The 26088-nt window shown below is 46.4% G+C and overlaps 1 protein-coding gene across 3 annotated transcripts in view; it reads right to left on the minus strand.

The window, feature by feature from the left end:
• ABCA1 (ATP binding cassette subfamily A member 1) overlaps positions 1-26088 on the minus strand; it is a 148852-nt gene that overhangs the window by 34968 nt on the left and 87796 nt on the right. For 2 of the 3 annotated variants that reach the window (XM_056117375.1, XM_056117376.1), the window contains exons 10-26: positions 24202-24341; positions 23798-23914; positions 19039-19236; positions 17255-17460; positions 16514-16690; positions 14405-14627; positions 11309-11530; positions 10203-10407; positions 9056-9169; positions 7116-7287; positions 5863-5994; positions 4934-5076; positions 4502-4639; positions 3557-3777; positions 1791-1869; positions 745-947; positions 2-50 (exon numbers count right to left, since the gene is read on the minus strand). In XM_056117375.1, the coding sequence (XP_055973350.1) occupies positions 2-50; positions 745-947; positions 1791-1869; positions 3557-3777; positions 4502-4639; positions 4934-5076; positions 5863-5994; positions 7116-7287; positions 9056-9169; positions 10203-10407; positions 11309-11530; positions 14405-14627; positions 16514-16690; positions 17255-17460; positions 19039-19236; positions 23798-23914; positions 24202-24341 (2739 nt within the window). Of the gene's footprint in view, position 1; positions 51-744; positions 948-1790; positions 1870-1896; positions 1970-3556; positions 3778-4501; positions 4640-4933; positions 5077-5862; positions 5995-7115; positions 7288-9055; positions 9170-10202; positions 10408-11308; positions 11531-14404; positions 14628-16513; positions 16691-17254; positions 17461-19038; positions 19237-23797; positions 23915-24201; positions 24342-26088 lie in introns of all 3 variants that reach the window. The other variant, XM_056117377.1, reaches the window with a different exon arrangement.

Genomic DNA, 26088 nt, shown 5'->3' on the forward strand with positions numbered 1-26088 from the left:
CCTGAGGTCTCTGCATCCACTCCACTTTCTTCAGCCACTTTGAGAAATATCTGAAATATAAAAGTAAGAGTACCATCAGCCAGTGTTACCAGAATGACAAACCCTTCCAGGATTATTACATTAGCCCCCAAAGACAAAAATGTAGAAACCTCATTTATTAATAACACTTTGTCAGACCCAGTTGCTAGTGAAGCATTTTTTAACCAGAGGACATTTCCTCAGAGGTGAGAGAAATCAATCCAGATAATTATTTTCAAATAAAAGCTACGATGTGGAGGGCACTGCAGTAGGGGTGAAGGGGTGTGTGTGTCAGATGGGGGGGGGCAACTTATCCAGTACCCAGAGGGAAAGAATTCAGTGAACTCAGTGGCTCCTTCCACATCAATTGCCCTAAATCTCTGAATAGGCTAGCACTATGATCAATTATCCAGGACAGAATGAGTAAGGGCCAACGGGTTCCCCACCAGTAGAAATATTAAGGATTCAAATATCAGAAGATCATATGAACTAGACCCAGCATTTCCATGATGGCCATTTTTCCTGCTTGGCCAGGTCACCGTTACACCCGGGAGCAATCTTAATTCCTCTCGGGCTGGCCATTAAGGGTTCACTGGGGCCAGCCTGACCCAAAAGTCAATGCCGGGAGGGCTCCATGGCAATCCTCTTCCCGGTGGAAATGTTGGACGGCTGGCTGGCCTTAGAATTTTAGGTCCTGCATTATTCTGAGTCTGCCACCGAGCTTACTTCTTCTAGGGTGGTCTCTGAGATGCCATAACTTGAGATGCCCAGATCTGATAGCCTGTCATCGATCTCATGGAAGAGCTCCACAAAGGCCCCCTCTTTGGCAGCTTCATAGGGTAGCACGTATGTCAGCTCATGCCCAATGTCCTCTACCAGCCGGGCCTCGGTCACATGCTTCCTGATGAGGTTGGAGATAGCAGAGACATCTGTACGGACCGAAGCACAAAGACAAGATGGTTCAGCCGAATCAGAGGTCCCACGTTCAGGGCTGGCCACCTTTCACGTTCTCCCTTCACCTACTCTGCAGCAGACTCTGCTCACAAGATGGTCCTGATGGTTAACACATTCTACATGCCCCTCTCTCTCTAACTGGGAAGCTCCAGGGGCAAGGATTAGATCTTATTCCCCTTCCTATCACCCATTCTCAACACACTGCAAGCTCCCAGGGCACAGAGGTAAGGCCAGATGAAGAGGTGGGTGGATGGAGGGGTAGATAATCCTAGGATAAGAAAGTGGAAATAAGGGAAAAGGAGGGAAAAGCCTGATATCTACCACATAAATTTAAGAGTTCCTCTATGGAAAATGTTAGTAAAGGAATTTAAATTTCTCCTAGTTCCCTAATCTTAAATTAAAAAAAAAAACAAGCACCTTCCATTGATATTACTAATTGCTAATCACTCCACAGAAAGAGAAATCTTCCTGGGAACAGAGAGTTGTTAGGGCAGGGCAGATTATTCTTGGGTAAAGGTTCCAATTCTGTATTGTAACTGGTGACACCGGCCTTCTAGACACACCTCTTGAGGAAACGCAGCAGACTGTTTCTAAACTCCCTGATGAGAGCCTCCTTGGACACTGAAATCCAAGCCCTAACCATTGGCACGGCCTCCCACTCCTCACCCCTGGACTCCTGTACCCTCAGCCATCGCCCCATCCTGTCCACTCTCTGCCAGCTGCACCGCCAGCCCCCACACCAAGCCCCCGCTCCCCAGCAAGCGTCTGCCACCAAGCTGCCCCTCCGCCAGCCTCCCAGCCCCAGCCCCGTAGCAAACCTTGAGTCAGCGCCACCAGCCTCTGCACCTCTCCTCCTCTGCCTCCACTCTGCCCAGCTGGGAGAAGCTCAGGCACCACCTGAATAAGAAACCCCAGAATGCTTACCGATGGTCAGCGTGTCACTTTCATGGTCGCTGCCCAGGCCAGCATCAGAACTGCTCTGAGAAACACTGTCCTCCTAATGGCAAAGAAGGAGGTGAGAACGGGTCAGGCACCGAGCGAGGCACAGCCACCACCACCTGCCTTCGCCTGTGGAGGACTTGCAAGAGGCCTCGAGTGGGTGCCAACTGGAGCAAGAAGCTGTCCTGGAGACAGGCACCCAGTGGCCGCCGTGGCTTTCAAGGCTGCTCCGTACACGCGTGCCAGGTGGGCTGCAGTGGTGAACAGAACTGTGGCCTGCCCAGGAGAGCCACTCTGTGGATGACCAGCCATCGTGGGCATAGATTTACCATAGCTCTCTGTCGTTTTAGTGCTCTTCAGGTGTTAATGTGTGTTGAATCACCCACACCCGTGGCAAAACAGCAGCTTCTGATGTGCAAACTCTATGCTGGGCCAGGGGTCAACACTTCTCACCTGCCCTCCAGTAATCCTAATGCCACAGAACATGCTAAGAGTGGCTGGTAGAGAGATACATACATGCACATGGTATCTAGACTGGAATTTAAATAGTTCATATGTTCATCAAAATAAGTCCCCAGGCATGCCCTGGGGTAGAGGAAAAAATGTACCTGGTGACTATTATTTATTTATTTTTATTTACCCACTTGCTGATCTTGGGTAAAAGATCAAATCAACCTCACCTCACTCATCTGGTATAACAATTAGAGTACGACTGTGCATGGTTCCTAGCACTTTTTTGAGATTTTAGATAGATTGATAGATGTTAAAATCTACAAAGAATTTTCTATTATTATTAATTATTGTTATGCCCGGAAGCTGCTAGAATGAATGTCTAGCAAGAAGCCAGAGCTCGGTGGTCGGTATCTGCTACTGACCAGATCAGTTAGAGTTAAAGGTTATGAGCAGAAATAACAGGGCAGGGCCATGGAGACTGGTCACAGGGCTGGAACGTAGGTCTGGCATGTATGAATGGTGTGATCCCCCAAATACCACCAGGAATAGCCTGGGTGACTCCCAATACAGCTGGGTCCGAGCAGCACGGCATCACCAGACTCAAGAACTGAACTATGGGGATTGGGGCAATAGCACAGTGGGTAGGGCGTTTGCCTTGCACACAGCTGACCCGGGTTCGATTCTCAGGATCCCATATGGTCCCCTGAGTACTGCCAGGAGTAATTCCTGAATGCAAAGCCAAGAGTAACCTCTGAGCATCACCAGGTGTGATCCAAAAAGAAGAAGGGAAAAAAAAGGAATTGAACTATGGTCAACACGAATGCTTTGAGAGTCGCTGAAGTGGCCCCCAGACCCTGTGAGCATTGCTGGAAAGGCCCCTCACAAATCAGCAGGGCAGCAGCCAGGCTTCTTCACAAATCTCTTTCCTTCATCCTGAGTCTTGCAAGGATCTTCACCAGGAGCCTCCGTAGGAGATGAGGCTCAACAGAGCAGCACAATGGAAACAGGGATCTACCGAGCTTGAAACAATCGCAGTTTGCTCTGATTGTGCAGCGACCAAAGAGTGAGGAGATGCTGACCTCCGGTAGCAAAGAGGGGACAGGGGCAAGGGACAGAGGTGGAGATGCCATCCTGGTCAAGAGTCCTGACTCCCTACACCCAGCATGACCCCAGACCTGGGATGGCGACTCACCTTTTTCAGGTATGACACAGTACTGCTGCTATTTCTGCAGGAGCTGAGCGAGGAGTCCACGTCCTTCTTGACCAAGGTCAGGTAGTAGCCTGTTCCCAGCTGGTTCTTTAGAAAGAGGGAGGAGCCCACACAGCACAGCTTCCCGTGGGAGATGATGGCGATCCGGTCCCCTAGGATGTCTGCTTCGTCCATGTGGTGGGTGGAGAGAATGATGGTGCGACCTGCCCGTCACAAACACAAGAAAGGGGGCAGGACAGGCCCGTTAGTTCTCATTAGCTTAGTCTTCTAAGAGGCAGGTACCACTATGTGACGCCAAGAAACAGGCAAATTAAGTTAAATGACTTCCCCAGATCTTGTGCCTGGCAAAGTTCTGAAACCATAAAGTGGTAACCTCAATCCTTTCTGTAGCTCTGCTTTTTTTTTTTTTTGGCAGGGAGAGAAGGGGCTGGGGTGGAAGGTGCATGCTCAGTGTACTTAGGGATCACCCCTGGCTCTGTGCTCAGGAATCACTCCTGGTGGCGTTCAGGGAGTCATAAACGTGTCGCTTCTGCATCTGTCAGCAGGAAGTCGACCATGCATCTCAGTCTCCATCCATTCATTCATCACTTTTGCCCATGACTTAAAAAGTTAGTGCATGCCGCTGGGGACAGAGGTAAACAATGACCCGGCCTCTGTTCTCAAGAAGCTCAGTCTATAGGGAACACGGTTCCCCAACATGTGTCCTTTATCATTTCTCTTCGTGCAGGCCCCTAGAGGAAACATGAGCTTTCCCTTGTAAATCAGGCGTTCTGTCTCCAGACGATGGGTGAACAGAGTTTTGAGGAAAAAACTTCTGCATTTTCTCTAAGAACCAGTTCTAATAAGAACAGTCATGGGACCCGTTCGCCTACTCAAGAGGCTCTCAGTTAGCAAGCTTATAGTCCAGAATCCGCACCCAGCAGTTACCTTGCCGATACTTAAGGAGCAGCTCCCATATTCCCCTGCGGGAGTAGGGGTCCACGCCAGCTGTGGGCTCATCCAGAATGACAACTTTGGATCCCCCGACAAAGGCCAAAGCGACAGACAGCTTCCTCTGCATTCCACCTGCAAGGACAAGAAAGGTTGCCAAGGGTTGGGGACAGAACAGTTCCCTCCAGACTGCTAAAAGCAAAGGTGGTGAGAAACATCTGGGGCAGAGGTGAGGCTGGGGGGGGGGGGGGGCGCATCATGCCACAGCTGCATTTCTAACCCACTCAACCCAGATGGAGGTCCTGGGGTGATTTCCGGTGTGTGTGTATGTGTGTGTGTGTGTGTGTGTGTGTGTGTGTGTGTGTGTGTGTGTTAGGTAGGGGCATGGGGATGGAGAAAGAGGGGAGTAGGAACATCTCTGGGCCTCACCTGACAATTGGCTTGTCTTGCTTTTCAGTTTGCTGGGGGGCAAACCCACATCCAGGGCCATCTGCTCCATCTCCGCCTTCACGTGCTTCTCTGAGAGCCCTTTCAGGCGAGCATAGAACCAGATGTGTTCCTCAACAGTCAGCCTAGGGACAGGGGCACATCAGCTCTGGGCCAGGGGCCCTAGGCCCTGCAGAATATCCCAAAGTATGATAACTCTTGACCCAGATCAGAAGAGAACAGGCACACTGCCCCTACCCTTTAAAAGAAACTTCACTAACTTAGGTGGGGGGTGGGGGGAATAACACCCAGGAAGAATTCCACAGCAACATATGATTCTCTCAAGAAGCCCCAAGTTGAAATGCAAGGAGGCGCCTTCAACCAATTCCTGGCAGCTTTTAGTACCAGGCATCAGCTGATCCAATTTTGAAACTACAGGTCCTCCAAGGGACCTCTCACCCATCAGTCAAGAAGCTGGTGAGGAAATAACCTGGCCTGGTCCTAGAGGACCACTGAGGATCCCTGTTGGAACCTGAGAGAAGGGAGGCCCCTGTGAGACCAGGAGCCCAAGATGCTCAGGTGATGGAAACGAGGGTCCCAAAGGGGCTAGTTCTTGCCCAAGATCTTAGCGCTCAGGTCTTCCTCGGGTACCTGGTTTGGGTATGTGAGAGGGGATGGCAGCAGAAAGAGGACGAGCAAACGTGCCCTACAGAATGACAATATCGGAATGTCCCACTTCCCAAGCCCTTACAAGGCTGCTGGACTGAGGTCACAGTCTACCGCTACAGAATTCACCTTCTGTTTATCCTTATGTCAAAGGACATCAGGGACTCAACACGGCCAGGTGGCCTGACCTGCCTAGCCCAAGAAAGGCAAAAGCTCGAGTCCCATTGATAGCACCCACAGCCCCAAGAAGTCAACTCTGGACTTACATGTCAAACAGCACGTTGTGCTGGGGACAGACACCCAGGTTCTGCCGGATCGTGCTCATCTCCGAGCGAATGTCTTTTCCCAGGATGTAGGCAGTGCCTGAGGTGGGCGGGAACAACCCGGTCAGGATTGACCTGAGGAGGAGAGTTTAAGACAGCGGGAGTTTAGCATTCATGGCTTCTTCACCAAATAACACAAAGTGACTGAGCCTGAGCTGAATGCAGATTTCACAGTTGCCACGGAGAGGAAACTTTCAAGCACACATTATATATCCTCACATCCTGGTTGCTGGGATAAAATGAACGTGAACAATCTATTTCAAAATAAATATTTTTTTCATGGGTTAGGTAGAACGAATTTTGTGAGTTTTTTAAAAATTACTAACACAATGCTCATAAACAATAATTTTGCATTGATAACAACAAAAGTGATGGAGGGAAAAAATGTAGAAGGTCACAACTCCAAATATATATCCTGTGCAGTAACTGAAAGGCACCCAGGCTAGCCGGGCTCCTATGGCCCAGACTCTTTTTTAGAAACCACCCATTTGAAGGGTATCTATGGGTCTGGGACAGGATGATCAAAGAGTCAGTGTCCAGCAGCTTCAAAGATCTGCTGAGGGACAGAGGTCCTAGAAATTGCTACCACCGTGAACAGATCTAGCCTGCTACATTCCTGCTTCAAGCTTCTGCCCAAACCAGCTGGCTCAGAGCTGTTCCGACCAGAGATTCCAAAACCCGGGGGAAATTCTAAAATCTACATGGAAAAGGTCACTATAAGACCCCCGCCTGGGCTGGAGTGATAGCACAGTGTGTAGGGCGTTTGCCTTTCACGTGGCTGACCAGGGTTCAAATCCCAGCATCCCATATGGTCCCCTGAGTACTGCCAGGAGTAATTCCTGAGTGCATAAGCCAGGAGTAACCCCTGAGCATCTCTGGGTGTGACCCAAAAAGAAAAAAAAGACCCCAGCCTGTTTTGAGCTAAAGAAATAAAACCTAACAAAAATGACCACTGGAAAAGCATTCTTGTGATTAGAAAGTATATTTCTTATTAATGTATTTTTTTATAAGGAGCCACCAGGACCATAGCCAGCAGTGCTCAGGGTGTGGTACTGGGGGTCGAAACCAGAACCTTGCACATGCTACAAACATACTCTCTCACTCAAGCTGTATGTCCTCTCCCTACGCTCATCATCTAACTGTGCTACAGAAGCATCCTGCGGCTGAATCCTGACAGGGTCACACCCTCTTCTTACATGGTGGTGGTCTTCCCGGCTCCATTGTGGCCCAGGAAGGAGGTGATCTGTCCCTCGTAAAAGTTCAGGGCCAGACCATCCACAGCCACCTTCATGCCATCTCGATAAACCTTCATCAGATTCTGGATGGACACGCCCAGCTTCAGGTGTGTGGGCTCCTCCTCCATGCAGACTATGAAGAGAACAGACAGAAGACAGCAATGAAGCCAGGAAAAAACAGGAAGTGCAGGGTCACGGACAGGAGCCCATGTCTGCACTTTGAATATCGCCCCCTCTCTGTGGTCCCTTCAAGTTTCTTGGGAATAGAGGCAGGGTGTGAACATTTCTTTCGTTAGGGTCAGTTAGGCAGCAGAGTCACTGATGGGAATGCAACAATAAAAAAGAGCATTCAAGGTAGATTGGAGGCAGGGTGGGAGAGACTTGGGAAGCAATTAAAATATAGGATGCTCACAGATGTTTAGAAAACAGGTCGAGAAAGATGCCACGGAACTGTGGTATACTACCTAGTTATGAAAAAGGCATGAGCAATTGCTACAAAACACAGTTGGGGTGATCTCAAAGGAAATATATTGAGTGGGCTTCATTTAAATCACATTCTGGAAAGAATGTCGAAGTGGAGGACAGATTGATTTGTCGGCAGGTGTCAGGGATGGGAAGGAATAGAGGTGAATTGAGTATCTGGGAGGAGCAGAGGAGGTTTTTGGTGATGAAATAATTCTGCACCTTGGCTGAGGTAGTGAGTTATATGGATCTACAGATGTGAGAAAAAGACTGACCACAAACATGAATGAGTGGGTGTAGCACTGTGAAAGTTGAAGGATGTCTGTGAAATGTATCAAGGTCATGATGTTGGTTTTTTCTGTTACAGTAGGATTTCATGCAAGGTGCTAACATCTGGGATAACAGAGTGAAAGATAATCTAGCCCAATCCATTTTGCAAATTCCTGAGTGCAATCATTTTTGAATAAAAGGGGTTTGTTTTTCAATGGTGTCAAGGAATTTCAGAGAGAGAGAGAGAGACCGCCTGGAACGCAAGGAGGTAAGGGATGTGGGACTAGATCTTGAAGAGTAGGAATGTAGATGGCAGGAGTGTTGGAGAAAGGGCCCGAGGAGGACAGGTCACATACACACAAAGACAGAGAAGAATGGAAAAACATGTATGTTTCGGCAGCTGTGAGCAGTTCTAGGTGAGTGCTAGAAAAATGAAGTGAGAAAAGGCAGCTGTGGAAGAAGAGGAACATAGGACAGGCGAGGGCTGTTATAAGACGCCGAATGCCCCGGCTAAGGAAGATCGCGCTGCTGACGGCGGGAGGCAGAGAGTAGCAGAAAGGGGTCTTACCACTCAGAAGGCGCCACTGCACTGTTTCTCTCCCAGAACCTTAGCAAACAGCCCAGAAGGCTTGTGAGCTGTGGGCATCGTGACCAGCAGCGAGAAGTCAGAAGACCAGAACTCAGGGTAATGAAGTGGGGGTGGTGGGGGGCACTAAGAAGCACAGGGCTGAGCTCTGGTTGCCACTGGCAACACCTACACAGGTGCCAGCAGCCACCATAATGAGGCAGGCGATGAAGGGATGGTACCGCGGGCAAGATAGTCCTGCCTCTTCCTTCTGTTAGGAGAGGATAAAAAGTGTGTGTGTGTGTGTGTGTGTGTGTGTGTGTGTGTGTGTGTGCGTGCACGCATGTACAGGGGAACAGGAGGAGGGACGGTCTGCCAAATAAAAACCTACCCTCCTAGAGGCCAAGAAATCAAAGTAAATGGCCCTCAGTGGAAAAAAAAAAACTGTCCTTCTGTGATTCCCCAGTTAGTGATTAGTGAGCAGTGCTGGATACAACAGCATGTAAGCATCTGTAAAGGGACATCACTTACTATTTCTCAGTCACTCAATGCTATCAAAGGACAAGACCCAGCCCTTGGCCCCAGGGGGGTTGATGGCACTTACTTTCTGTTGCTCCCTTCTGGCTGGAACCAGGGGGGCTCTTCTCAGCACATTCCTCCCCAAACCAGTAGGACTTGGTGCAGGGAAAATACCAGGGCCTGGGAATCCCGTACTGGCCTGGAAGCAAAGCACATGTGTGAGCCAAGCTGACCAACATCCCAGTATTCCCCAGGTATCCAAGCCAGACCCACTTCCTCCTTGACACAGTCTCTGGAGATGAAATGGACTGGAATGGAGGAGGGGCAAAAGGAGGGTGCATGCTTGTTGAGACTTTCTAAATAGAGCATATACTTTGCATCTCATGGACTCCAACAATGACACCCAGAGGCAGGCAGCATGCCCCTTTTAGAGAAGAGGATAAAAAGAAGTAGTCTGCCAAAGCTCATATGGGCAGTCACGACTCAGAATCTGAATCCAGATCTGCAATCTGGATCTTCAGAGATCCAAATTGCATCTCTAAAGCAGCGAGTTCAGGTAAAGATAATAAACCTTTCATGTACACTACACTGGAGGATACACAGAAGGCACACCAGAAAGTGTTAAATCTTCATCTCTAGAATTTGATCTGAATGGAAATGTACTCAAGGTAGGTACTGGCCAAAGAGATTTATTAAGGGAAGCATCAAAACAAGACTCTAGGAATCCTGATTTGATTAAGTCACAGGCAAAGGCTTAGAGTCAATGAAACTGATTATGTACAGCTACACTCTACACTCAGGAAACAGAACCTCTGCTTATGCTACTTAGGGGGATACAGAATTAGGAAATTGGATCAGCCCCGGGATAACTGACTTAGTATGACCCAGTAGATTCATGTTTGAACACCAACACTCCTAGGAAACTTACTTCTTTGAGTTCTCTCACTGGCAAATGAATGATACCATAACTCATGCCAAGTAATGTTAGGAGGAATGAAGGCACCAAAACATCAAACCCTGGATGCAGTGCCAGGAAAATGGGACTCATGAATAAAGGATTATAGCCATACAAATATTTGTATTTTGACCATCAGCTGCATCTCCTTGAATTATTTGTTTTCTATGGGCCTAAAGTCTGAATCTTTCCCAGGAATGCCCCTGGTCCTGCAGAAATTTCAGCACCCAAATAGGAGAGATCTGCCCTTTCCAATGCACATGGAAGCTCCGTGTACCTGGAAAGACGGCCTCGATGTACCAAGTCATCACCCCATACAGGAAGGTGTCGAACAGCATCATGGTGACTGAGGTGGTGAGGTTGAAGCCATCTCCCTCCACGGGGCTCTCAAAGAGGTTATCCCACTGCACCCCAATGCCCTGCTCCTCAAAGAGGGCAAAGTATTCGCAGCCAAACCCAAAAGCTACAGGAGACAGCAGGCTCTGTGAGAAAGAGGTGAAAGTCATTCATCCAAATCCTCATCACTCCCATTTTTCTATCGTTTTTCAATATAAATTCCACCTGGAGAAATTCTAATTTGCAAAATGGATCAATTATAAGATAGGGAAGTGTTCGCCTACAGAGTCCCTGGAGGAGCCTGGGCTCCTGGCAGCTCAGAAACTGGTTCTATTTATAACTGCTCATTTCAGAAACACATGTACATGGGTGGGGTTGGGGGGGTGAGCTTTTAGAATGTTAGACTTCCAAAGATGCTCAAGGACTTAAAATCCGGCACTCCGCACACACAGGTAACATTCGTAACTTTCATCAAAGTTCTCTCTGTGGGATTGCTGATGGCTCCGGGTCAGAGGATGCTGTTGTCAAACGCATACAGGCTGAAGCCTCTCGGAGGATAGTGTGTCTGGCACTTATAGAGCCTTGCACACCTTCGAAACTACTCCTCCATCTTTAATTAGTTCAGAAACATATTACTCAGAGAAAACTTCACACTGGAGTAAGACTAGAGTTAAGATTCTATCTGACCTCAGAAGGTTTTCCTTCTATCTGTAATTTGTGTCTTGGTCACAGGCTGACCTTGGCCCAACGGAGCTGGAAATTCTACTGTAAAGGTGGCACCCCAAAGGCTACCTATCTCTACCAGGCTAGCTCAAGGGTGAAATCTGGCTCTTTGAACAATTCCCAATCCGTGAGACCTGCCTTCATGGAGAAGACTATGGACAAACAGTGGAAAACACAATGCCAGCCTTCGCGTTGTCGCAAGTTTAGAGCCCAGCAGAAAGTTCCCGGGGGCATCTGTGCTCCATCGGACTACAGAGGGGAGGGGAGGGGAAGCAACAGGGCGGCTGGAACTGCAGCTCCTGCCCAGTGGCCAGAGCTACGTACCACAAAGATCTTGAGCATGAAGCCCACGTGGTCTTGCCAGGCCGAGCACAGGACATAGGGCAGGTACAGTGTGAAGTAGATGATGCCCCCGCAGGCAGCTGCCAGGTTGGCTCTGGAGAAGAAGGTGCTGATAAAGAAGCACTGCAGGATGGTCACCACGGCAAACATGGACAGGAAGACGAACACCACGCTCGGGTCGCTATACGGCAGCAGGTTCCCCAACTGCAAAGAGAGAGACCCATCACCTGTGGTACCTCGACCAGCAGGCATGCTCCTGCACGCTCCCCGGAAGGGGCCCGTTCATCCTCATCTCAGAGATAATGCAGCAGGAGCATGCCGTTCATTCCTCTGAGGAAGAAATCCACATCAAGATCGGGGGTCTAACTGTCCAGGTGCCAACACTGTAGTGGCAGGGGGTCAAGGAAAGAATAGCATCCAGGCAAGATTGATAGTACGGTGGCCAGGGGGCTTGCCTTGCATACAGTTGACCTGAGTTCAATCCCTGGCACTCCATGTTATCCTCTGAGTCCTTCCAGAAGTGATTCCTGAGCACGGAGCTTGGAGAAAGCCCTGAGCACCACCCCCACCAAAAAAGTAAAGAACAGTGTCCAAATTTGATATTAACTATGGTTTAGTTTTGCTGTCATTTCTCCAAGGAATAAATTTTATTTTTAATTTTATTTTTAATTTTTTTAATTTTTAAAAAAAATTTTATTACTGAAACACCATGAGGTACCGTTGTAGACTTATAAATTTTTGTGCTTGGGTTTCAGCTATACAATGATCCAGTACCCATCCCTCCACCAGTGCCCATTTCCCACCACCAATGATCCCAGAATCCCTCCCACCCCCCACCCACCTCCATCCCACCCGCCTCTGTGGCAGGGCATTCCCTTTTGTTCTCTCTCTCCTTTTGGGTACTGTGGTTTGCAAAAGTGGCACTGAGTGGCAATCATGTTCGGTCTATAGTCTACTCTCAGCATGCATCTCTTATCCTTGGAGGATCTTCCCAATACTCTTTACTTGGTGCTCCCTTCTCTATCTGAGCTGCCTTTAAGGAATAAATTTTAAACTATTTCGTTTTTAATAAGGACTATGGATCTTGGCACCAATAAGAGATTTCTCCGTGACTTCTCCCTCCTGAAGTCAATAAAAACAGGCAGGAAATCTTAATGTTCCCTTGAAAACCTGCCATGGGTTCAGCACATCCACAAGGTTGTAGCCCCCTGAGGACCTTACAGGTAGCTCTATACTCAGTTTACACAGTGTAATCTGGGTCTATTGGGAATGGCAGCATGCAGTTTTCTTATCATGATTCTCACCAACCCAACACGGAAGCAACTCCTGACCACAGAACTCGGTCAGGAATCGAGCAGAATCTACTGTCAGATGACCTCAGTGAAGTCTTTAAGTTTCACTATATTTAATGGCCACTTAGTGAGGATCTGATATGACAATACATGTGACCTACTTTGGACAGTTCATGGATATCCGTCAGTGCTCATCTGTCACCAACAGTGACTAGTACTAAGTTAAATATAACTTCCAGCCCTTTGCACCCACCTCCACTCTTTGCTCATTAAAAGCACTTCTTCTTCACAAGACAGATCCTTAAACAAAGTGAGGGTAGAGAAGGAATTTGGCATGAACCTACGAATGTTTAAGGTGGATACAGGCCCACAATGCCAAGGAATCCCTTCAAGAGGGATCTGCTCTCCAGCTATGGGAAGGTGGGTGTCAATTCCTCTGGATTTGTCACAGTTGCCTAGAGCCTCGGCTCAGAGACACACCCTTCACTGATTAATGGGCCTGCAACAGCAGGGAGGAAGGCCTGGGAGGATTTAAAGGGCTGAACATGTTGACTCACTGAGGAGCAACTCAGACAAGCTATCTACACTCCAGTACACCCATGGGGTTGGTCTTGGGGAGAAATTCTGTGGTGAACTTCCTGCAGCCCAGGCTTGCATCTCCCCATCAGTCCCACAGATGCTGACCCTAAAATACCCAGGGGTCAAATCTTTTCTCAACCTCTGCTTCCAGCAGAACCTAGCCCACAATAGCACTGTAGCACTGTCCTCCCATTTTTGATCAATTTGCTCAAATGGGCACCAGAAACGTCTCACAACAAATTGTGAGACTTGTTGTTATTGTTTTTGGCATACTGAATACGTCATGGGGAGCTTGCCAGGCTTTTCCATGTGGGCGAGATACTCTTGTTAGCTTGCCAAGCCCTCCGAAAGGGGCAGAGGAATCAAACCCAGGTTGGCCATGTTGGTCACGTGCAAGTCAAATGCCCTACCCGCTGTGCTATCGCTCCAGCCCATATGTGCATGTGTGTGTGTGTGTGTGTGTGTGTGTGTGTGTGTGTGTATCTGTAAAAAAAATATTTCCTTCTAAGATTGGTTGCCTCCTACTTTAAACCCCATCAAATGTGGTGCAGTAGTCTTGAAATATGGGTGGTTCAAAGTATACGCGGTCATGTAGTTCAGGAATAGGTTCACTATGGGTGAGGCTGGGCCCAAGTGTGTGGAGAGCAGCCCCACAATAACATATTATTTTTCTGATTATGCCTTTTAAAAATTCTGACAGAGAAACTGTGACCTTTTAGAGCTAAAGAGATAGCACAACACACAAGGCATTTGTCTTACACGTGTCTGGACCAAGTTTGATCCCTGCTATCCTATATGGTCCCCTGAGCTTCATGAGGAGTGATCCCTAAGTGGAGAGCCTTGAAGAAGCCCTTCTGGGTGTGGTCCAATGCCTCCAAATTTTGGGGAGCAGAAGTCCCATTAGTAAACCAAAATCACTCTTGGATGTTGCCACGAGTCCCTACCAGACGTTATGGTATAACTGAGGATGTGTTCACCTGAAGCCAGATCCCAGGTTCCTGGTACTTAGTGCCTAGCCAGCTGAGATGACTCTGGCAAATCAGGGTCCCCCTCTGAATCTCCCCTTCATTGACTATAAAATTAGATCGCAAAAAAATAACATGCATAATCCCTTCCCACTTCAAGCCTTTTTTCTTTTCTTCTCACATCGCCTGTGTCGAGCTATTTCCAAGTTCCCTGGCCAGGAGGATCAGAGAGGGAGCCTTACTTTCAGGATGACCACCAGCAGGCCGGCGCTCACAAGCAGGGGGATGAGGCTGCTGATGAACCAGCTGAACCACAGGATGCCATTGTCCAGGCCCATAATGCGCATGGTCTCCTTCAGCCGCGCCTCCTTCTCATACACAATGCCCTTGATGATCACAGCCACGGAGTAGATCCAGGCCAGGGTCATAAAGAGAGGCATTGACCGGCTCACCACTCTCAGGAAGCTGGAAGACCCCGAGAATGGGGGTGGGGAGAATTAAAGGCAAGCATGAGCAAGAGCTTTCCTCCCCGCCCCGACCAGGGCTCCGGCAGCCGAAGACCTCCAGGACCAGCCACCACCATGCTGAGACCACTCTCCGCACACATGAAGGTACTGGCAGAGGGACAAAGCCACGCGGGTTCCGGGGCCGAGACCTCCAAGCCTACTCGAATTGGAGTCGAGCATCTTCCACCCAGATCCTCCAAATTCCAGTAGGCGGGGGTCACACCCACCACCTGGCCCCCTGGCGCCGTGTAATCCCATCAGCGGCCAAGACTCAGAGACTATAAAATCCAGATCCCGGAACATCTTATCAGAATATTATCTCATTCCTACTTTGGACAAACTTGCAGGCTATTGAATGTAGCCTGCCCACAGGGCAGAGTCTGGCAAACTCCCCGTGGCGTACCAAATATGCCAAATACAAGTAACAATGATGGGTCTCATTCTCCTAAAGAGCCGTGAATATAATCTCAGGGCTAGGATGAAAGAGACGTTACTGGGGCCTGCTCGAGGCAATCGACGATTAACAGGATGATGAAATGAAATGAAATGAAATGAAATGAAATGAAATGAGCAAGATGCACGTGCTCAGGTCTCAGAATGAGATACCAAACACCAACAGAAATGAGCCAGCGGTGGGCAGACACTCTGGACTCTGAAACATCGGGGTGAGCAAACGCTTCATAGACAGTGCGCCACAGTGGCAAATGTTTAACTATCTATGTTATCCATGTTATCAAGTCAAAATTCTTTGGACATCTCCATTAGTATCTAGTTATCTTGATATGCCATTAAGTTAAATGTGGCTTATTTTTATGTCCGATATCAAAAGATCAACCCTGTCTTTCATGAGAGTTCAACACCTCCACTACTGACTTAGCTCACCTAACTCCCATCATAGATAAGGCACACCTATAGTCTAGAAAGCTCTTTTTTTTTTCTTACTCCTATCTAGAGTAAATGTTGGTTTAGGAGGATCTTTGGGAAAGTCCTCCTTAAGGGGGAAAAATAATTTATTTCCAGGCGACCTGAAAGAGCTAAAGTGAGCCAAGCAAAGAATTGGCTGCTGAGGGCAAAACGAGAGAGCAAATATTAGGAAAGAAGCACTGTGCTGTCTGCTCTCTGATCTTTACATACCACACACACTCACACACACGGACACACACACATATACACACACATGTACACACACAAATGCACGCACCACCACAACAGAGAGGAAGAGTGTGTGAAAAGTTTGGAAGACATTACAGAATTCAGTAACTATACCTTTGCCCTTTCTGTCTTACAAGGCATTATCAGTGACAATGGTACAGCCATCACAATAAAAATTGGGCAGCTGAGTGACTCAGTGATAACAGTTAGGTAAAAAGTGTAAGGTAAGAAGATCCTGTTCAATTTTATTTGTATTATTGCAAATGCAATATCAGGTTTTTTGGAACTCCTGGTGTGTGTGTGTGTGTGTGTGTGTGTGTGTAAAATGTACTTGCTGCTAGCCATGGGACTACAAAAGAGAAACGACTGCCTTGTGTACGCATGTGTGCATTTCTGTCATGCAGATAACACTGTCAACTGCCTACTTCTGACTTATTTCCAAAAATCTTCAGGGAGTATCAAAAGCAGTATCTGACCAATATCATCATGTAAACTCAAATCATCATAGATAAAGCACAAATATAGTCCAGGAACCTCTTGTGAGTAATCCTTCAGATAACAAACTAGCACAGGAAATTCTGTGATGTTAAAGGGACACAGATAAACCCTAATGTCCCTGAGTGTCTGTGTGATTGTGTATGTTTGTGCATAATCGATCAGGTAAAGAAGGCTGGTGGCATCCTGGAAACTTACATGTCATCAACGTAGCAAGGGTACGGCATCTGCTGCACGTAGACCCCAGTTTTCTTCTCAGTGCCAGTGAGTACCCTGATGATCGCCTGTTCCACTATGTCCTGCAAGTAAGCAAAGCCACCCCAGACGTACCGCATATCTTCAAAGGGGTCAGCTCGAGGACCAGGGTCCCAGTACCTAAATCCAAATCACAGGTGTTCAAGCATTTCAAAAATTCAAATCACCCACAACCCTAGCAATAGAGAACTCACAATTTGATTTTTGGATTTCACTTTCTAGTTGTGTACACATGTATTTTTATATAGATACCATCAGAATAAGCATGTAATTTACCAGTTTAATTTTATCCTCTTCATGGTCTACCTAACATTGCACCAGATATACAAAAATTTATTTAATCATTCCCTTTTTATAATGATGGGTTGCTGATTCGTGTAAAAATAAATAGTGATAACATGAGGAGCTTACAGCCAATTTCTTTTAAACTTTTGTTTTATGGTTGACTTAATTCCTTACAATGAACGCCCTTAAGTAAAATGCTGAATCAAAAGAAAATGACAGTTTATGAACTTTGAGATAATAGTTTTCTACACTGAGCATTCCAGTTTCAAAATCAGGCCACCAATTTACTTTCTGCTGAAATTCCTACCAAGTTATTAGATAAAACAGTGTCTCTAGTCCTATTATCTTAACTGCTCTTGACTTCCCCACGTCTGACTTGAGTGATGGGATTCCACTTACGCATCTTTGATCTTATTTGTCCTCTCCACATTGTCAATGTCCATTCGGATCTTATATTTGACATGATGAGGCAGCTCTGCACTGCCGGGAGTAATTCCGGTAAACACAATACCAGCCCAGAACTTCCTCTCATCCAGCAACTCCATGGACTTATTGATGAGTCGAACTTCTGTTGCTGTTGCTTCCAGCTTGTTCAAGTTGACACACTGATGGAAAAACAGCCTTCATTAAGTACCCTGGTAGCCAGGGAAACAGACAGCCGCCAAAGTAGACTCTATCCTCAGTGGAAAGGGCTCCCACATGGAGTCATCCTCAGGGCTACTGTCCTTTTCTAATACTCCACTGAGAAGAGACCATTTTGTTCTGTGACTGATTTAATGATAGGTAAATTACACCTGTCATTAGGGAAAGGATTCAATCCTTTCACTGATTTTTGTGAAGGGAAAGAGGTTGAGGCAATGATCGTGCCTAATTTTCTTCTATTTTCTGAGCAATTTTGAGTCCTAAAAACAAACAAGGAACCCACACACATATATATGTTATATTTTTTATGTATGTATATAACATATATAATGTATACATATGTGTATACATATCTAACACATATATGTGTGTTATATGGCTGGAGCGATAGCACAGCGGGTAGGGCGTTCGCCTTACAAGCGGCCAACATGGCCGACCCGAGTTCGATTCCTCCGCCCCTCTCGGTGAGCCCGGCAAGCTACCGAGAGTATTCGATATGCCAGACACAGTAACAACAAAGTCTCCAATGGAGACGTTACTGGGCCCGCTTGAGCAAATCGACGATCAACGGGAGGGCCTTTACCTTACCTTTACCTATGCTATATATAACTGATGCATGGTATATATGTTGTATATTATACATATATATTATACATATATGTGTTATATATGCATATACACATATATGTATGTGTATACCTGTGTATTTCAGTGCCAAGAATTGATTCCAGGGCTTCACTGCCTCTATGACTGAGCCACATCTCTGGTCCTATTTGTTCCCTATTAAATCACACAATTTTTCTATGAACTTCTCTTTTGAGGGAAGGGGATTGTTGAGCCAAACTTGGCTGTGTGCAAGGGCTACTCCTGGCTCTGCTCAAGAGTAATTCCTGGTAGTGCGCAGGGGACCGTATGTGGCACCAGAGAGCAAACCAAAGTCAACCGCATAGAAGACCTTAACTTTTCTACTCTCTCTCCAGCCTGTGTTTAGTACTAGATTCTTATGATGCAACTTGTTCTATTATAACTTTTAAAGTTTGGGGCTGGAGAGATGGTACAGTTGGTAGCGAGCACTTGCCTTGCATGCAACTGACCTGGATTCAATCCCTGACACACCATATGGTTCCCCCAAGCCCCCTCAGGAGTGATCATTGAGCACCTCACCATGTGTGGCCTAAAACGCAAAATAATAATAATAATGATTTTTTTTTAAGTTTCTTATCAATGCCTTTTCCAGTGAATGCTTCGTTCCTATTAGGGACTGGAATGTCTAAACAGGTAAAATCGAAAGGACAATGGAGAGATACACTTTTGAGCTAAATCAAATAAAGCTGGTGTTAGGTCCTATTTATTCATACACTCATTCAACTGACACTTAGTACATACCTTTCGCACATCAATCCCCATGTTAGTTTTGAGGGACATCACGCTGTAAATAAAACGATATGATATTTCTAAGCTTTCCTCCAATCTGAACCTTATTGCACAACCTCAGGGAGAGCATCACAAGCCTTTTCTCAGGATGAAGAAACCACTCTCACCTCCATGAAGCGGGATATGGTCTGCACTGCTCGGTTGGTCTCATTGAAGGCTTCTCTCCAAGTATACACAGAGCCATTAGTGGACTGGACATCTTCTGGGTGCTTGGCCAGAAATGTCACAATGTCTTTGGCTGTCCAGCCTACACCATCCAAACGCTGTTCCCAGAAGTGCTCGTTGCCTCTGCTGTCCAACAGAGTCTGCCGGGGCAATGAGAAAAAAGGCCAATGACTAAATACCAGTTACACCCTGAGCACGCTCTGACTTACAAGACCCTTCCACATAGGTCTTTTTTCAAATCTTCACATAAGACTTTGAGGTTGTTGATAATGGTCCCATTTTAAGACTGAAATACAAAGGTTGGGAGAAAATGATTATTTTAACCCGGACTGAGTAGCCCCAGATCGAGTCAGAAAGCTAATAGGCATGGAGCTGAGTCAAAGAATCAGACTATTTGAATCCAGAGTCCCTGTTTTCTCCTATGTCAAACAGCCTCGCCGAACATTATTAACCTCACATATAACAACTACCATGCCTACACTCTACAATACGATACTGGAGGGCCGATCTGCTGCAACTCACACAACCCCATGAAAACAGTTACCTTTAATAGATATTCTTATTTTTTCCTACGGGAAAGAAGATTCAGAGAGTTCAAGTCCCCTGACACCAGGTCACAGAACTAATAAGAAGATAATTTCCCCTAAACTCTCTCTCTCTAAGCTAAACACACTCACTTTTGTTACTTAACTAAAGACAGTAATGCTGTTATCAAAGCAAGTAAAAGATTAAATTTTCCAAAGGCTGAACACATGGCGTCCGAAGCAAAGGAATCCTCTCCCCTATGCTGTGTTCCCCACTTGGGTCAGTGTGAAAGAGAAAAACAAACACTCTGGTCCTCAGGTCAGATGGATGTGGGCTGAGAAACGTCTCCAGCAAGATGGTCAGCTTCAAACCCAACCCAGAGCAAAGAAACAGCTGCCGTTGAGGGATAAAAAGCTGACTCTACTGAAATGGAATCCCAAGGGACCAAACACTGTTAGTTTTTATATTGGTCTTCTTTCTACTAAGAGTATAAGCTTTCATCCCCCACGTGGCTTTCTATTTATTATTTTAATGATAACATAATGGTTCTATAGAGCATACAGACTCTAATTTTATTAACTATTCCCATACTGCTAAGCACCAAAGTCACTTTCTACTCTCTCACTATGGCAATTATTAGAGCAATAACGTTTCTTCTCAGATAGTATCACTTCACTGTAGCACTGTCATCCCATTGCTCATCAATTTGCTCGAGCGGGCACCAGTAACATCTCCATTGTGAGACTTGTTGTTACTGTTTTTGGCATATTGAATATGCCACAGGGAGCTTACCAGGCTCTGTCATGTGGGCGGGATATTCTTGGTAGCTTGTCAGGCTCTCAGAGAGGGACAGAGGAATCGAACCCACATCGGCCGCATGCAAGGCAAACGCCCTACCCGCTGTGCAAGTTTTTAAAAATTATTTCTGTTGAGGATGGACTGATAGTAGAGTGAGTAGGATATCTGCCCTGCATGCGGTGCTTGTAGCTTACCTGGGTTTGAGTCCCTGCATCTCATATGGTCCCCTGAGCCCCCAGTAGGAGTTATCCCAGAGTATAGAACCAGGAGAAAGCTCTGAGTACTATTGGGTGTCACCCAAAAAATATAAACAAATAAAATTTATTTCAGTAGGATACATTTCTGATGGGGGATGGAATGAAGGTATATAAGACAGCACTTTTTAATGACTCATACCATTTTCATTTCATTTTACTTTTAAATAAGGACTAACAATTGACATGGTCATTGGGAAGATGTATGTGTTTCTATTAACGTATAAACTGACCCTCACCAAAGTTCACAAGGGTATTGTTTAGCAGTTCTGGAATGGTTTGTTTGGAGACTTGAACCAAACAACATAAAAAGAGCCAAGTGAAGATAAGAGGTATTTGGGGTAAGGCCTCCCCTGCTGACGTTGACTGCTGGGCAGTAAGGTCAAGGATGGCAGCAAGGCCATGAGAAGTTGCCCATGAGACCACTCACAAAGGAGTAACTGAGGGACCCGAGGGACTCAAGATCAGGCTTCGGAATATGAACCAGAGAGAAAATGCCTTGAGAACATTTGATTTTGTGACTAAACAGAGAAGTATCTCAAGGTTTATGGGCTAGTGTAATGGATGTGGCCAGAGGCAGAGACAGCAGAAACATAAAAAATGATGCAGAGCAGAACAGCAGCTTTGAGAGTAAGGGAAGGTCAAAGAATACAGTTTCAGTTATGCCTGATGAGAAGATTCTAGAGACCTAATGTGTAGCATGGTGACTCTAACAATACTGTAGAGTATACCTGAAATTTGCTAAGAAGCAACTATATAAGGTATGAGGTATACTAATGAGCTTAACCATGATTATTTCTTAATTGTATGTATAGCAAAACATCAAATTGTATGCCTTAAAGACATTTTATTTATATTTGTTAGTTATGGCTCAATAAATGTGGTAAAAAAAAAAAGAAAACATGAAGGCGAGGGAGAGAGCTCGGAGGGCTGGGAGGCGGGGTTTGCAAACAGGATCCCAGGCAGGGTTCCATCCCTGGCATTGCGTGGTTCCTACCAAGTACCTCCAGGAGTGATCCCTAAGCATTGCTGATGTGTACCTCCAAAATAAATCATTAAATGCGTGATACAAGCAACCTCCACAAAAAACAGAAACTCTAGACATAGCCCCAAGCACCAGACACAAGGCTGTGGGGAGGGGGCGGGGATGTTACAGAGAACCCCATGTTGTGGAGCTCACCCCCTTTAGAAATAAATACAATGGAGGAGGGGTCTTCAAGATCCTCCTGCCAACTAATCGCTACTCAGTATCTGCAATCTACCGTCTCCTGCCCTCCTGGTTCTGGTACCCACTAGTCCATGGGAGAGCCTCACCATCTACCCGTCAGAGGAACCATGCTGATGCTTCTCTCTCTTCCAGCCTCCACAGTCAAGCCCTTACCAATGTTTCCCACCCACCAGATTCCTTGGCCCTTCACTGAACAGGTTTCTGCCTTCCACCTTTCTGCTCTACAATCCACCTGACATATTGGGCTTTGTATCTTTACAGTTTCCTTTTGCTAGAAACCTTAGCATGTCCCCCAGAGTTGAGAGCAAAAGTCCTTGACTCGACATACAAGGCCCTCCACACCATGTCACATCTTCCTTCTCAGTCGCAGCACATCTGTGTTGCCCCAGGAGAATTCTTTATGACATGCCTTGCTTGTGTTCACAAGAGCCTTTTCCTGTAAGATCTAGAAGACTATAAACTGCTAGGGCAACCAAGTCAAATTCTCCACTTCACCATAGGTATAAGCATCTCTCTTGCTACAAATCAACTTAGAGGGGGCACCTTCCCCAGGGTCCACCATCATCCTATGAGGAGCAGCAGGCAAGAAGCCCAACATGTAGAAATGTAGACTCCATGGAGAAGACCAGGAAGAAGAGGCTTCCTGCAATCACAACTAGACTTGGGGTGCAGTCTGTGCCCAGACCAGGTGAATACGTCATAGAGGAACTTCTAGAGCCTGAAAAATCCCATATATTAGATCACGGGATGTGATGACTCTTAGTCACCGCACTAATTACTATAACTATGTTTTTCTCACTAAAGTCCCTTGGTTTTTAAAGGCTCAAATTTAAACATTCTGCAGATGTAATTAAACAAATGCAACAAAGGTGACTTTAGCTGCCTCATCATACAAAGGACTCCTGGATATTGTCCTTCCTTTGGTATCAGGGGGCAGTTCTAAACCTGACAGTTCCTTCTAGGTAGGTACTCCCTCTATTCTCCTTCTGGATCAGTAAAGACTGAGACAAGAAATCTGACAAAAATCCATTCCTGCTTCTTAACGGGAACAGAAACAAAAAAGAAGGGGCCTCCCTCACTACCGTAGAGATAGGAAATAGTCTAATGATTCTGTGATTCAGCCCAAGGCAGAAATGACGTGATTAAAATGGCATGCAGGCTGCGGCAAGGGAGACAATCTGTTCCTGCTCTGACTCCTCCGCTTTTGAATCCAATTTTCTGTAGAGCACTTATCCCTTTCAAGCGCTTCTGAGACACTAAGTGCAATTCCCCTCCACATAGTAATGGGGTATCTGCAACTCAGAGCCTTGGGTACGAGTATTTCAGACCAAACTACAGATCAGATAAGGCCTTTATGCCCACATATCTGCCCACGATCTACCAAGACATAGGAAAGGCTACATAAGATTTATGCCGAGCTCTAGAGTCAGAAATGAAAATAATTAGGGGGGCTGGAGTGATAGCACAATGGGTAGGGTGTTTGCCTTGCACGTGGTCAACCCGGGTTCAATCCCCAGCATCCCATATGGTCCCCCAAGCACCGCCAGGAGTTATTCCTGAGTTCAGAGCCAGGACGAACCCCTGTCATCACCAGGTGTGACCCAAAAAGCAAAATAAATAAATAAAATAATGAGGGCCCTACGATCACCAAACCCTTCCTCAAAATATCAGCCCTTACCAAGTTTCTTAGAAAACTGATCTGTCTCTCAGGTACACTGTTGTGCAGGAAATGGTTATCTGCCTTATCACCTACAAGGTGATAGCTCTGAGCTTCAGTCATGCACAACATGTCTACCCTGCATTCACATAGATTCTTATGGCATCGTTTCTGAGACAGTGACCAGAATACCCCTCTTGAGAATCAAACAGGTGCTTGGCAATCCAAGGGGGACTCACCCGGACAAGGTCCATTTCTGAGCTGCTTTCCATGAAGGTCCAAATCTTGGGGCTAAGCTCTTCCCACATGCCTTCCAGATCATGGAACACAGCCAATTCCTGGAAAGTCTTATTCACCTGAGTCAAGTAAGCAGAGACAAAAAAGAATTCATTATCTTCTGAAAAAGATGCTCCAGTATCCACTCCTCCTCTTCTCCAAGAATGTTTGCTTACTGTTATGATTCAAGTACCCAAAGCCCATCATAATCCACTCTGGCCTGGCTCAAACTTGAGCTTCTCGCTCTTAGGAAATCCCCAAAGCGCCATAAGAAGCCTCAATATACTTCCCCAGAGCCATTTTTACTTTCCTCACCCATCAATCTAGGAGGATGCTATAGAGGAGTTCCTGGGGCCAGGAAACTTACCTCAGCCATCACCTGCCTGGTGGCTGGAGTGTCAGGTGTATACAGGATCTTCCCGACTAGCAGAGGCTTGAGAGCTTTCCAGATGATCCGAGAAAGAGGACTGGACTCCAGATTTTTCATCAGATCGTTGCAGTGAGGAGCTATAAAGGTGAAAGTTAAGTATTTAGACGTACGATCATAGGTTTGGAGAAAGACAAGAACTTTGCAGCCAGCCTGCCTGCACTGGGTTCAAATCACAGCTTTCCCTCTTAGGAGCTACGTAACATATAATGATTTATCTGTTCCTCAATTTGCTCTCTGTGAAAATGGAGCTAATAGCACCTTGGTGGCAGAGATGTGAAGAAAATGAACTGAGATGCTATCTGTAGAACCCCTAAAATGATGGCTAATAAACACCAGAGTTTCTTGCAATGATGGAAAACTAACAACTGAGGCAACCTAGAAAAAATGTTATACTTTGCAAAAACCTGTGTAATTGGACTCATACTCCTATTCCCACCACTTTGTTTTCAGAGAAAACAGAAGGCTGAATTCAGGCTTCAGTGTTCAAGCCAAAAAAAAAAAAAGTCTCACTAATTAATAGGCCTCGTCACAGCATCTATATTCAATGCACTAAAAATCAAAATCAGAAAAATCCACAAGCCGAAGCTATAGTACTGTGGATAGGGTGCTTGCCTTTCACATGACTGACCCGGGTTAGATTCATGGCACCCCATATAGTCCCACAGGCCAGCCAGGAGTGATCCCTGAGCATGGAGCCAGGAGTAAGCCCTAACCATCATGAGGTGTGCTCCCCCACCCCATTCCTCCCCAAAGAATGTCTAGACCATCTCTGGGCCAGAGAAATGGTACAGCAGGTAGGATGTTTGCCTTGCACATGGCCAACCCAAATTCAGTCCCCATCATCCCATACAGGTTGCCCAAGCACCTCCAGGAGTAGTTCATGAGAACAGAGCCTGGAGTCATCCCTGAGCATCCTGGGTATGCCACCCCCCCCAAAAAAAATGAACAAAAGACAATACAAAAATTGAAGTGATAACAAATAATCTTGTACACTTATGCAGAAGGATTCCTGCATTGTTTTTAAATTTCCTTTTATGCTCTCAGTAGCCCCTGCAAGCAGCACAGATAACATTTTTAAAAGGAGGACTTGAGCACATTTCTATTGGCTGTAGAAAGGTTTGGGGATTGATTTGCAAAGCAAGGGAGCAGAGAGAATGGCATTTCCTATTACCAGCTCTAATGCTATCCCCTCAGGCTAGCAAAGAAATCTGCCATGTCTGGAGTGCTTTCCTCCAGAGAAGAATAAAAAGTTCTTGTGTTACAGGAACGCACAGGAAGCTGTCCTAAAGACATACCTGTGGTTGCAAATGGAGAAAACTCCCTTGCATCGTGTTTTCAAGGGAAAAAAAGGGCATTGTCTCAGACCTGTAACAGTGGCTGTTCCACTGCCACCAGGCACAGGATATAGATCCCCAGAAAACACTCCTCGTGTGGGAGCAGGTATGAAGTTACAAGGCTCTTTAGCACTGCCTTGAAGCGCTGAGCCACAGACAAATGGCAGATCAAAGGCACAGGTCTACGGGCGCACATGCAACCATGAGCAGGTAGCTTCTGGGTGGGCAGTGTGATTCACAGACAAAAGGCTGACAGCAGGCCTGGCTTCATCTCAGCTCTTGAGGGTAAGAGACTTGGTCACTGAGCCTCTCTGAACCTAGAAGCCTATAAAATGTGAAGTTATGAAGCCTTAGCAACAAGGTTCAATATAAAAATAGTTTCAGGGGCTGGAGCGATAGCACAGTGGGTAGGACGTTTGCTTTGCACCCAGCCAACCCGGGTTCAATTCCTAGCATCCCATATGGTCCCCCAAGCACAGCCAGGAGTGGT

This window comes from Sorex fumeus, unplaced genomic scaffold (assembly GCF_029834395.1).
Source record: "Sorex fumeus unplaced genomic scaffold, SorFum_2.1 ptg000034l, whole genome shotgun sequence".
Taxonomy (NCBI): Eukaryota; Metazoa; Chordata; class Mammalia; order Eulipotyphla; family Soricidae; genus Sorex; species Sorex fumeus.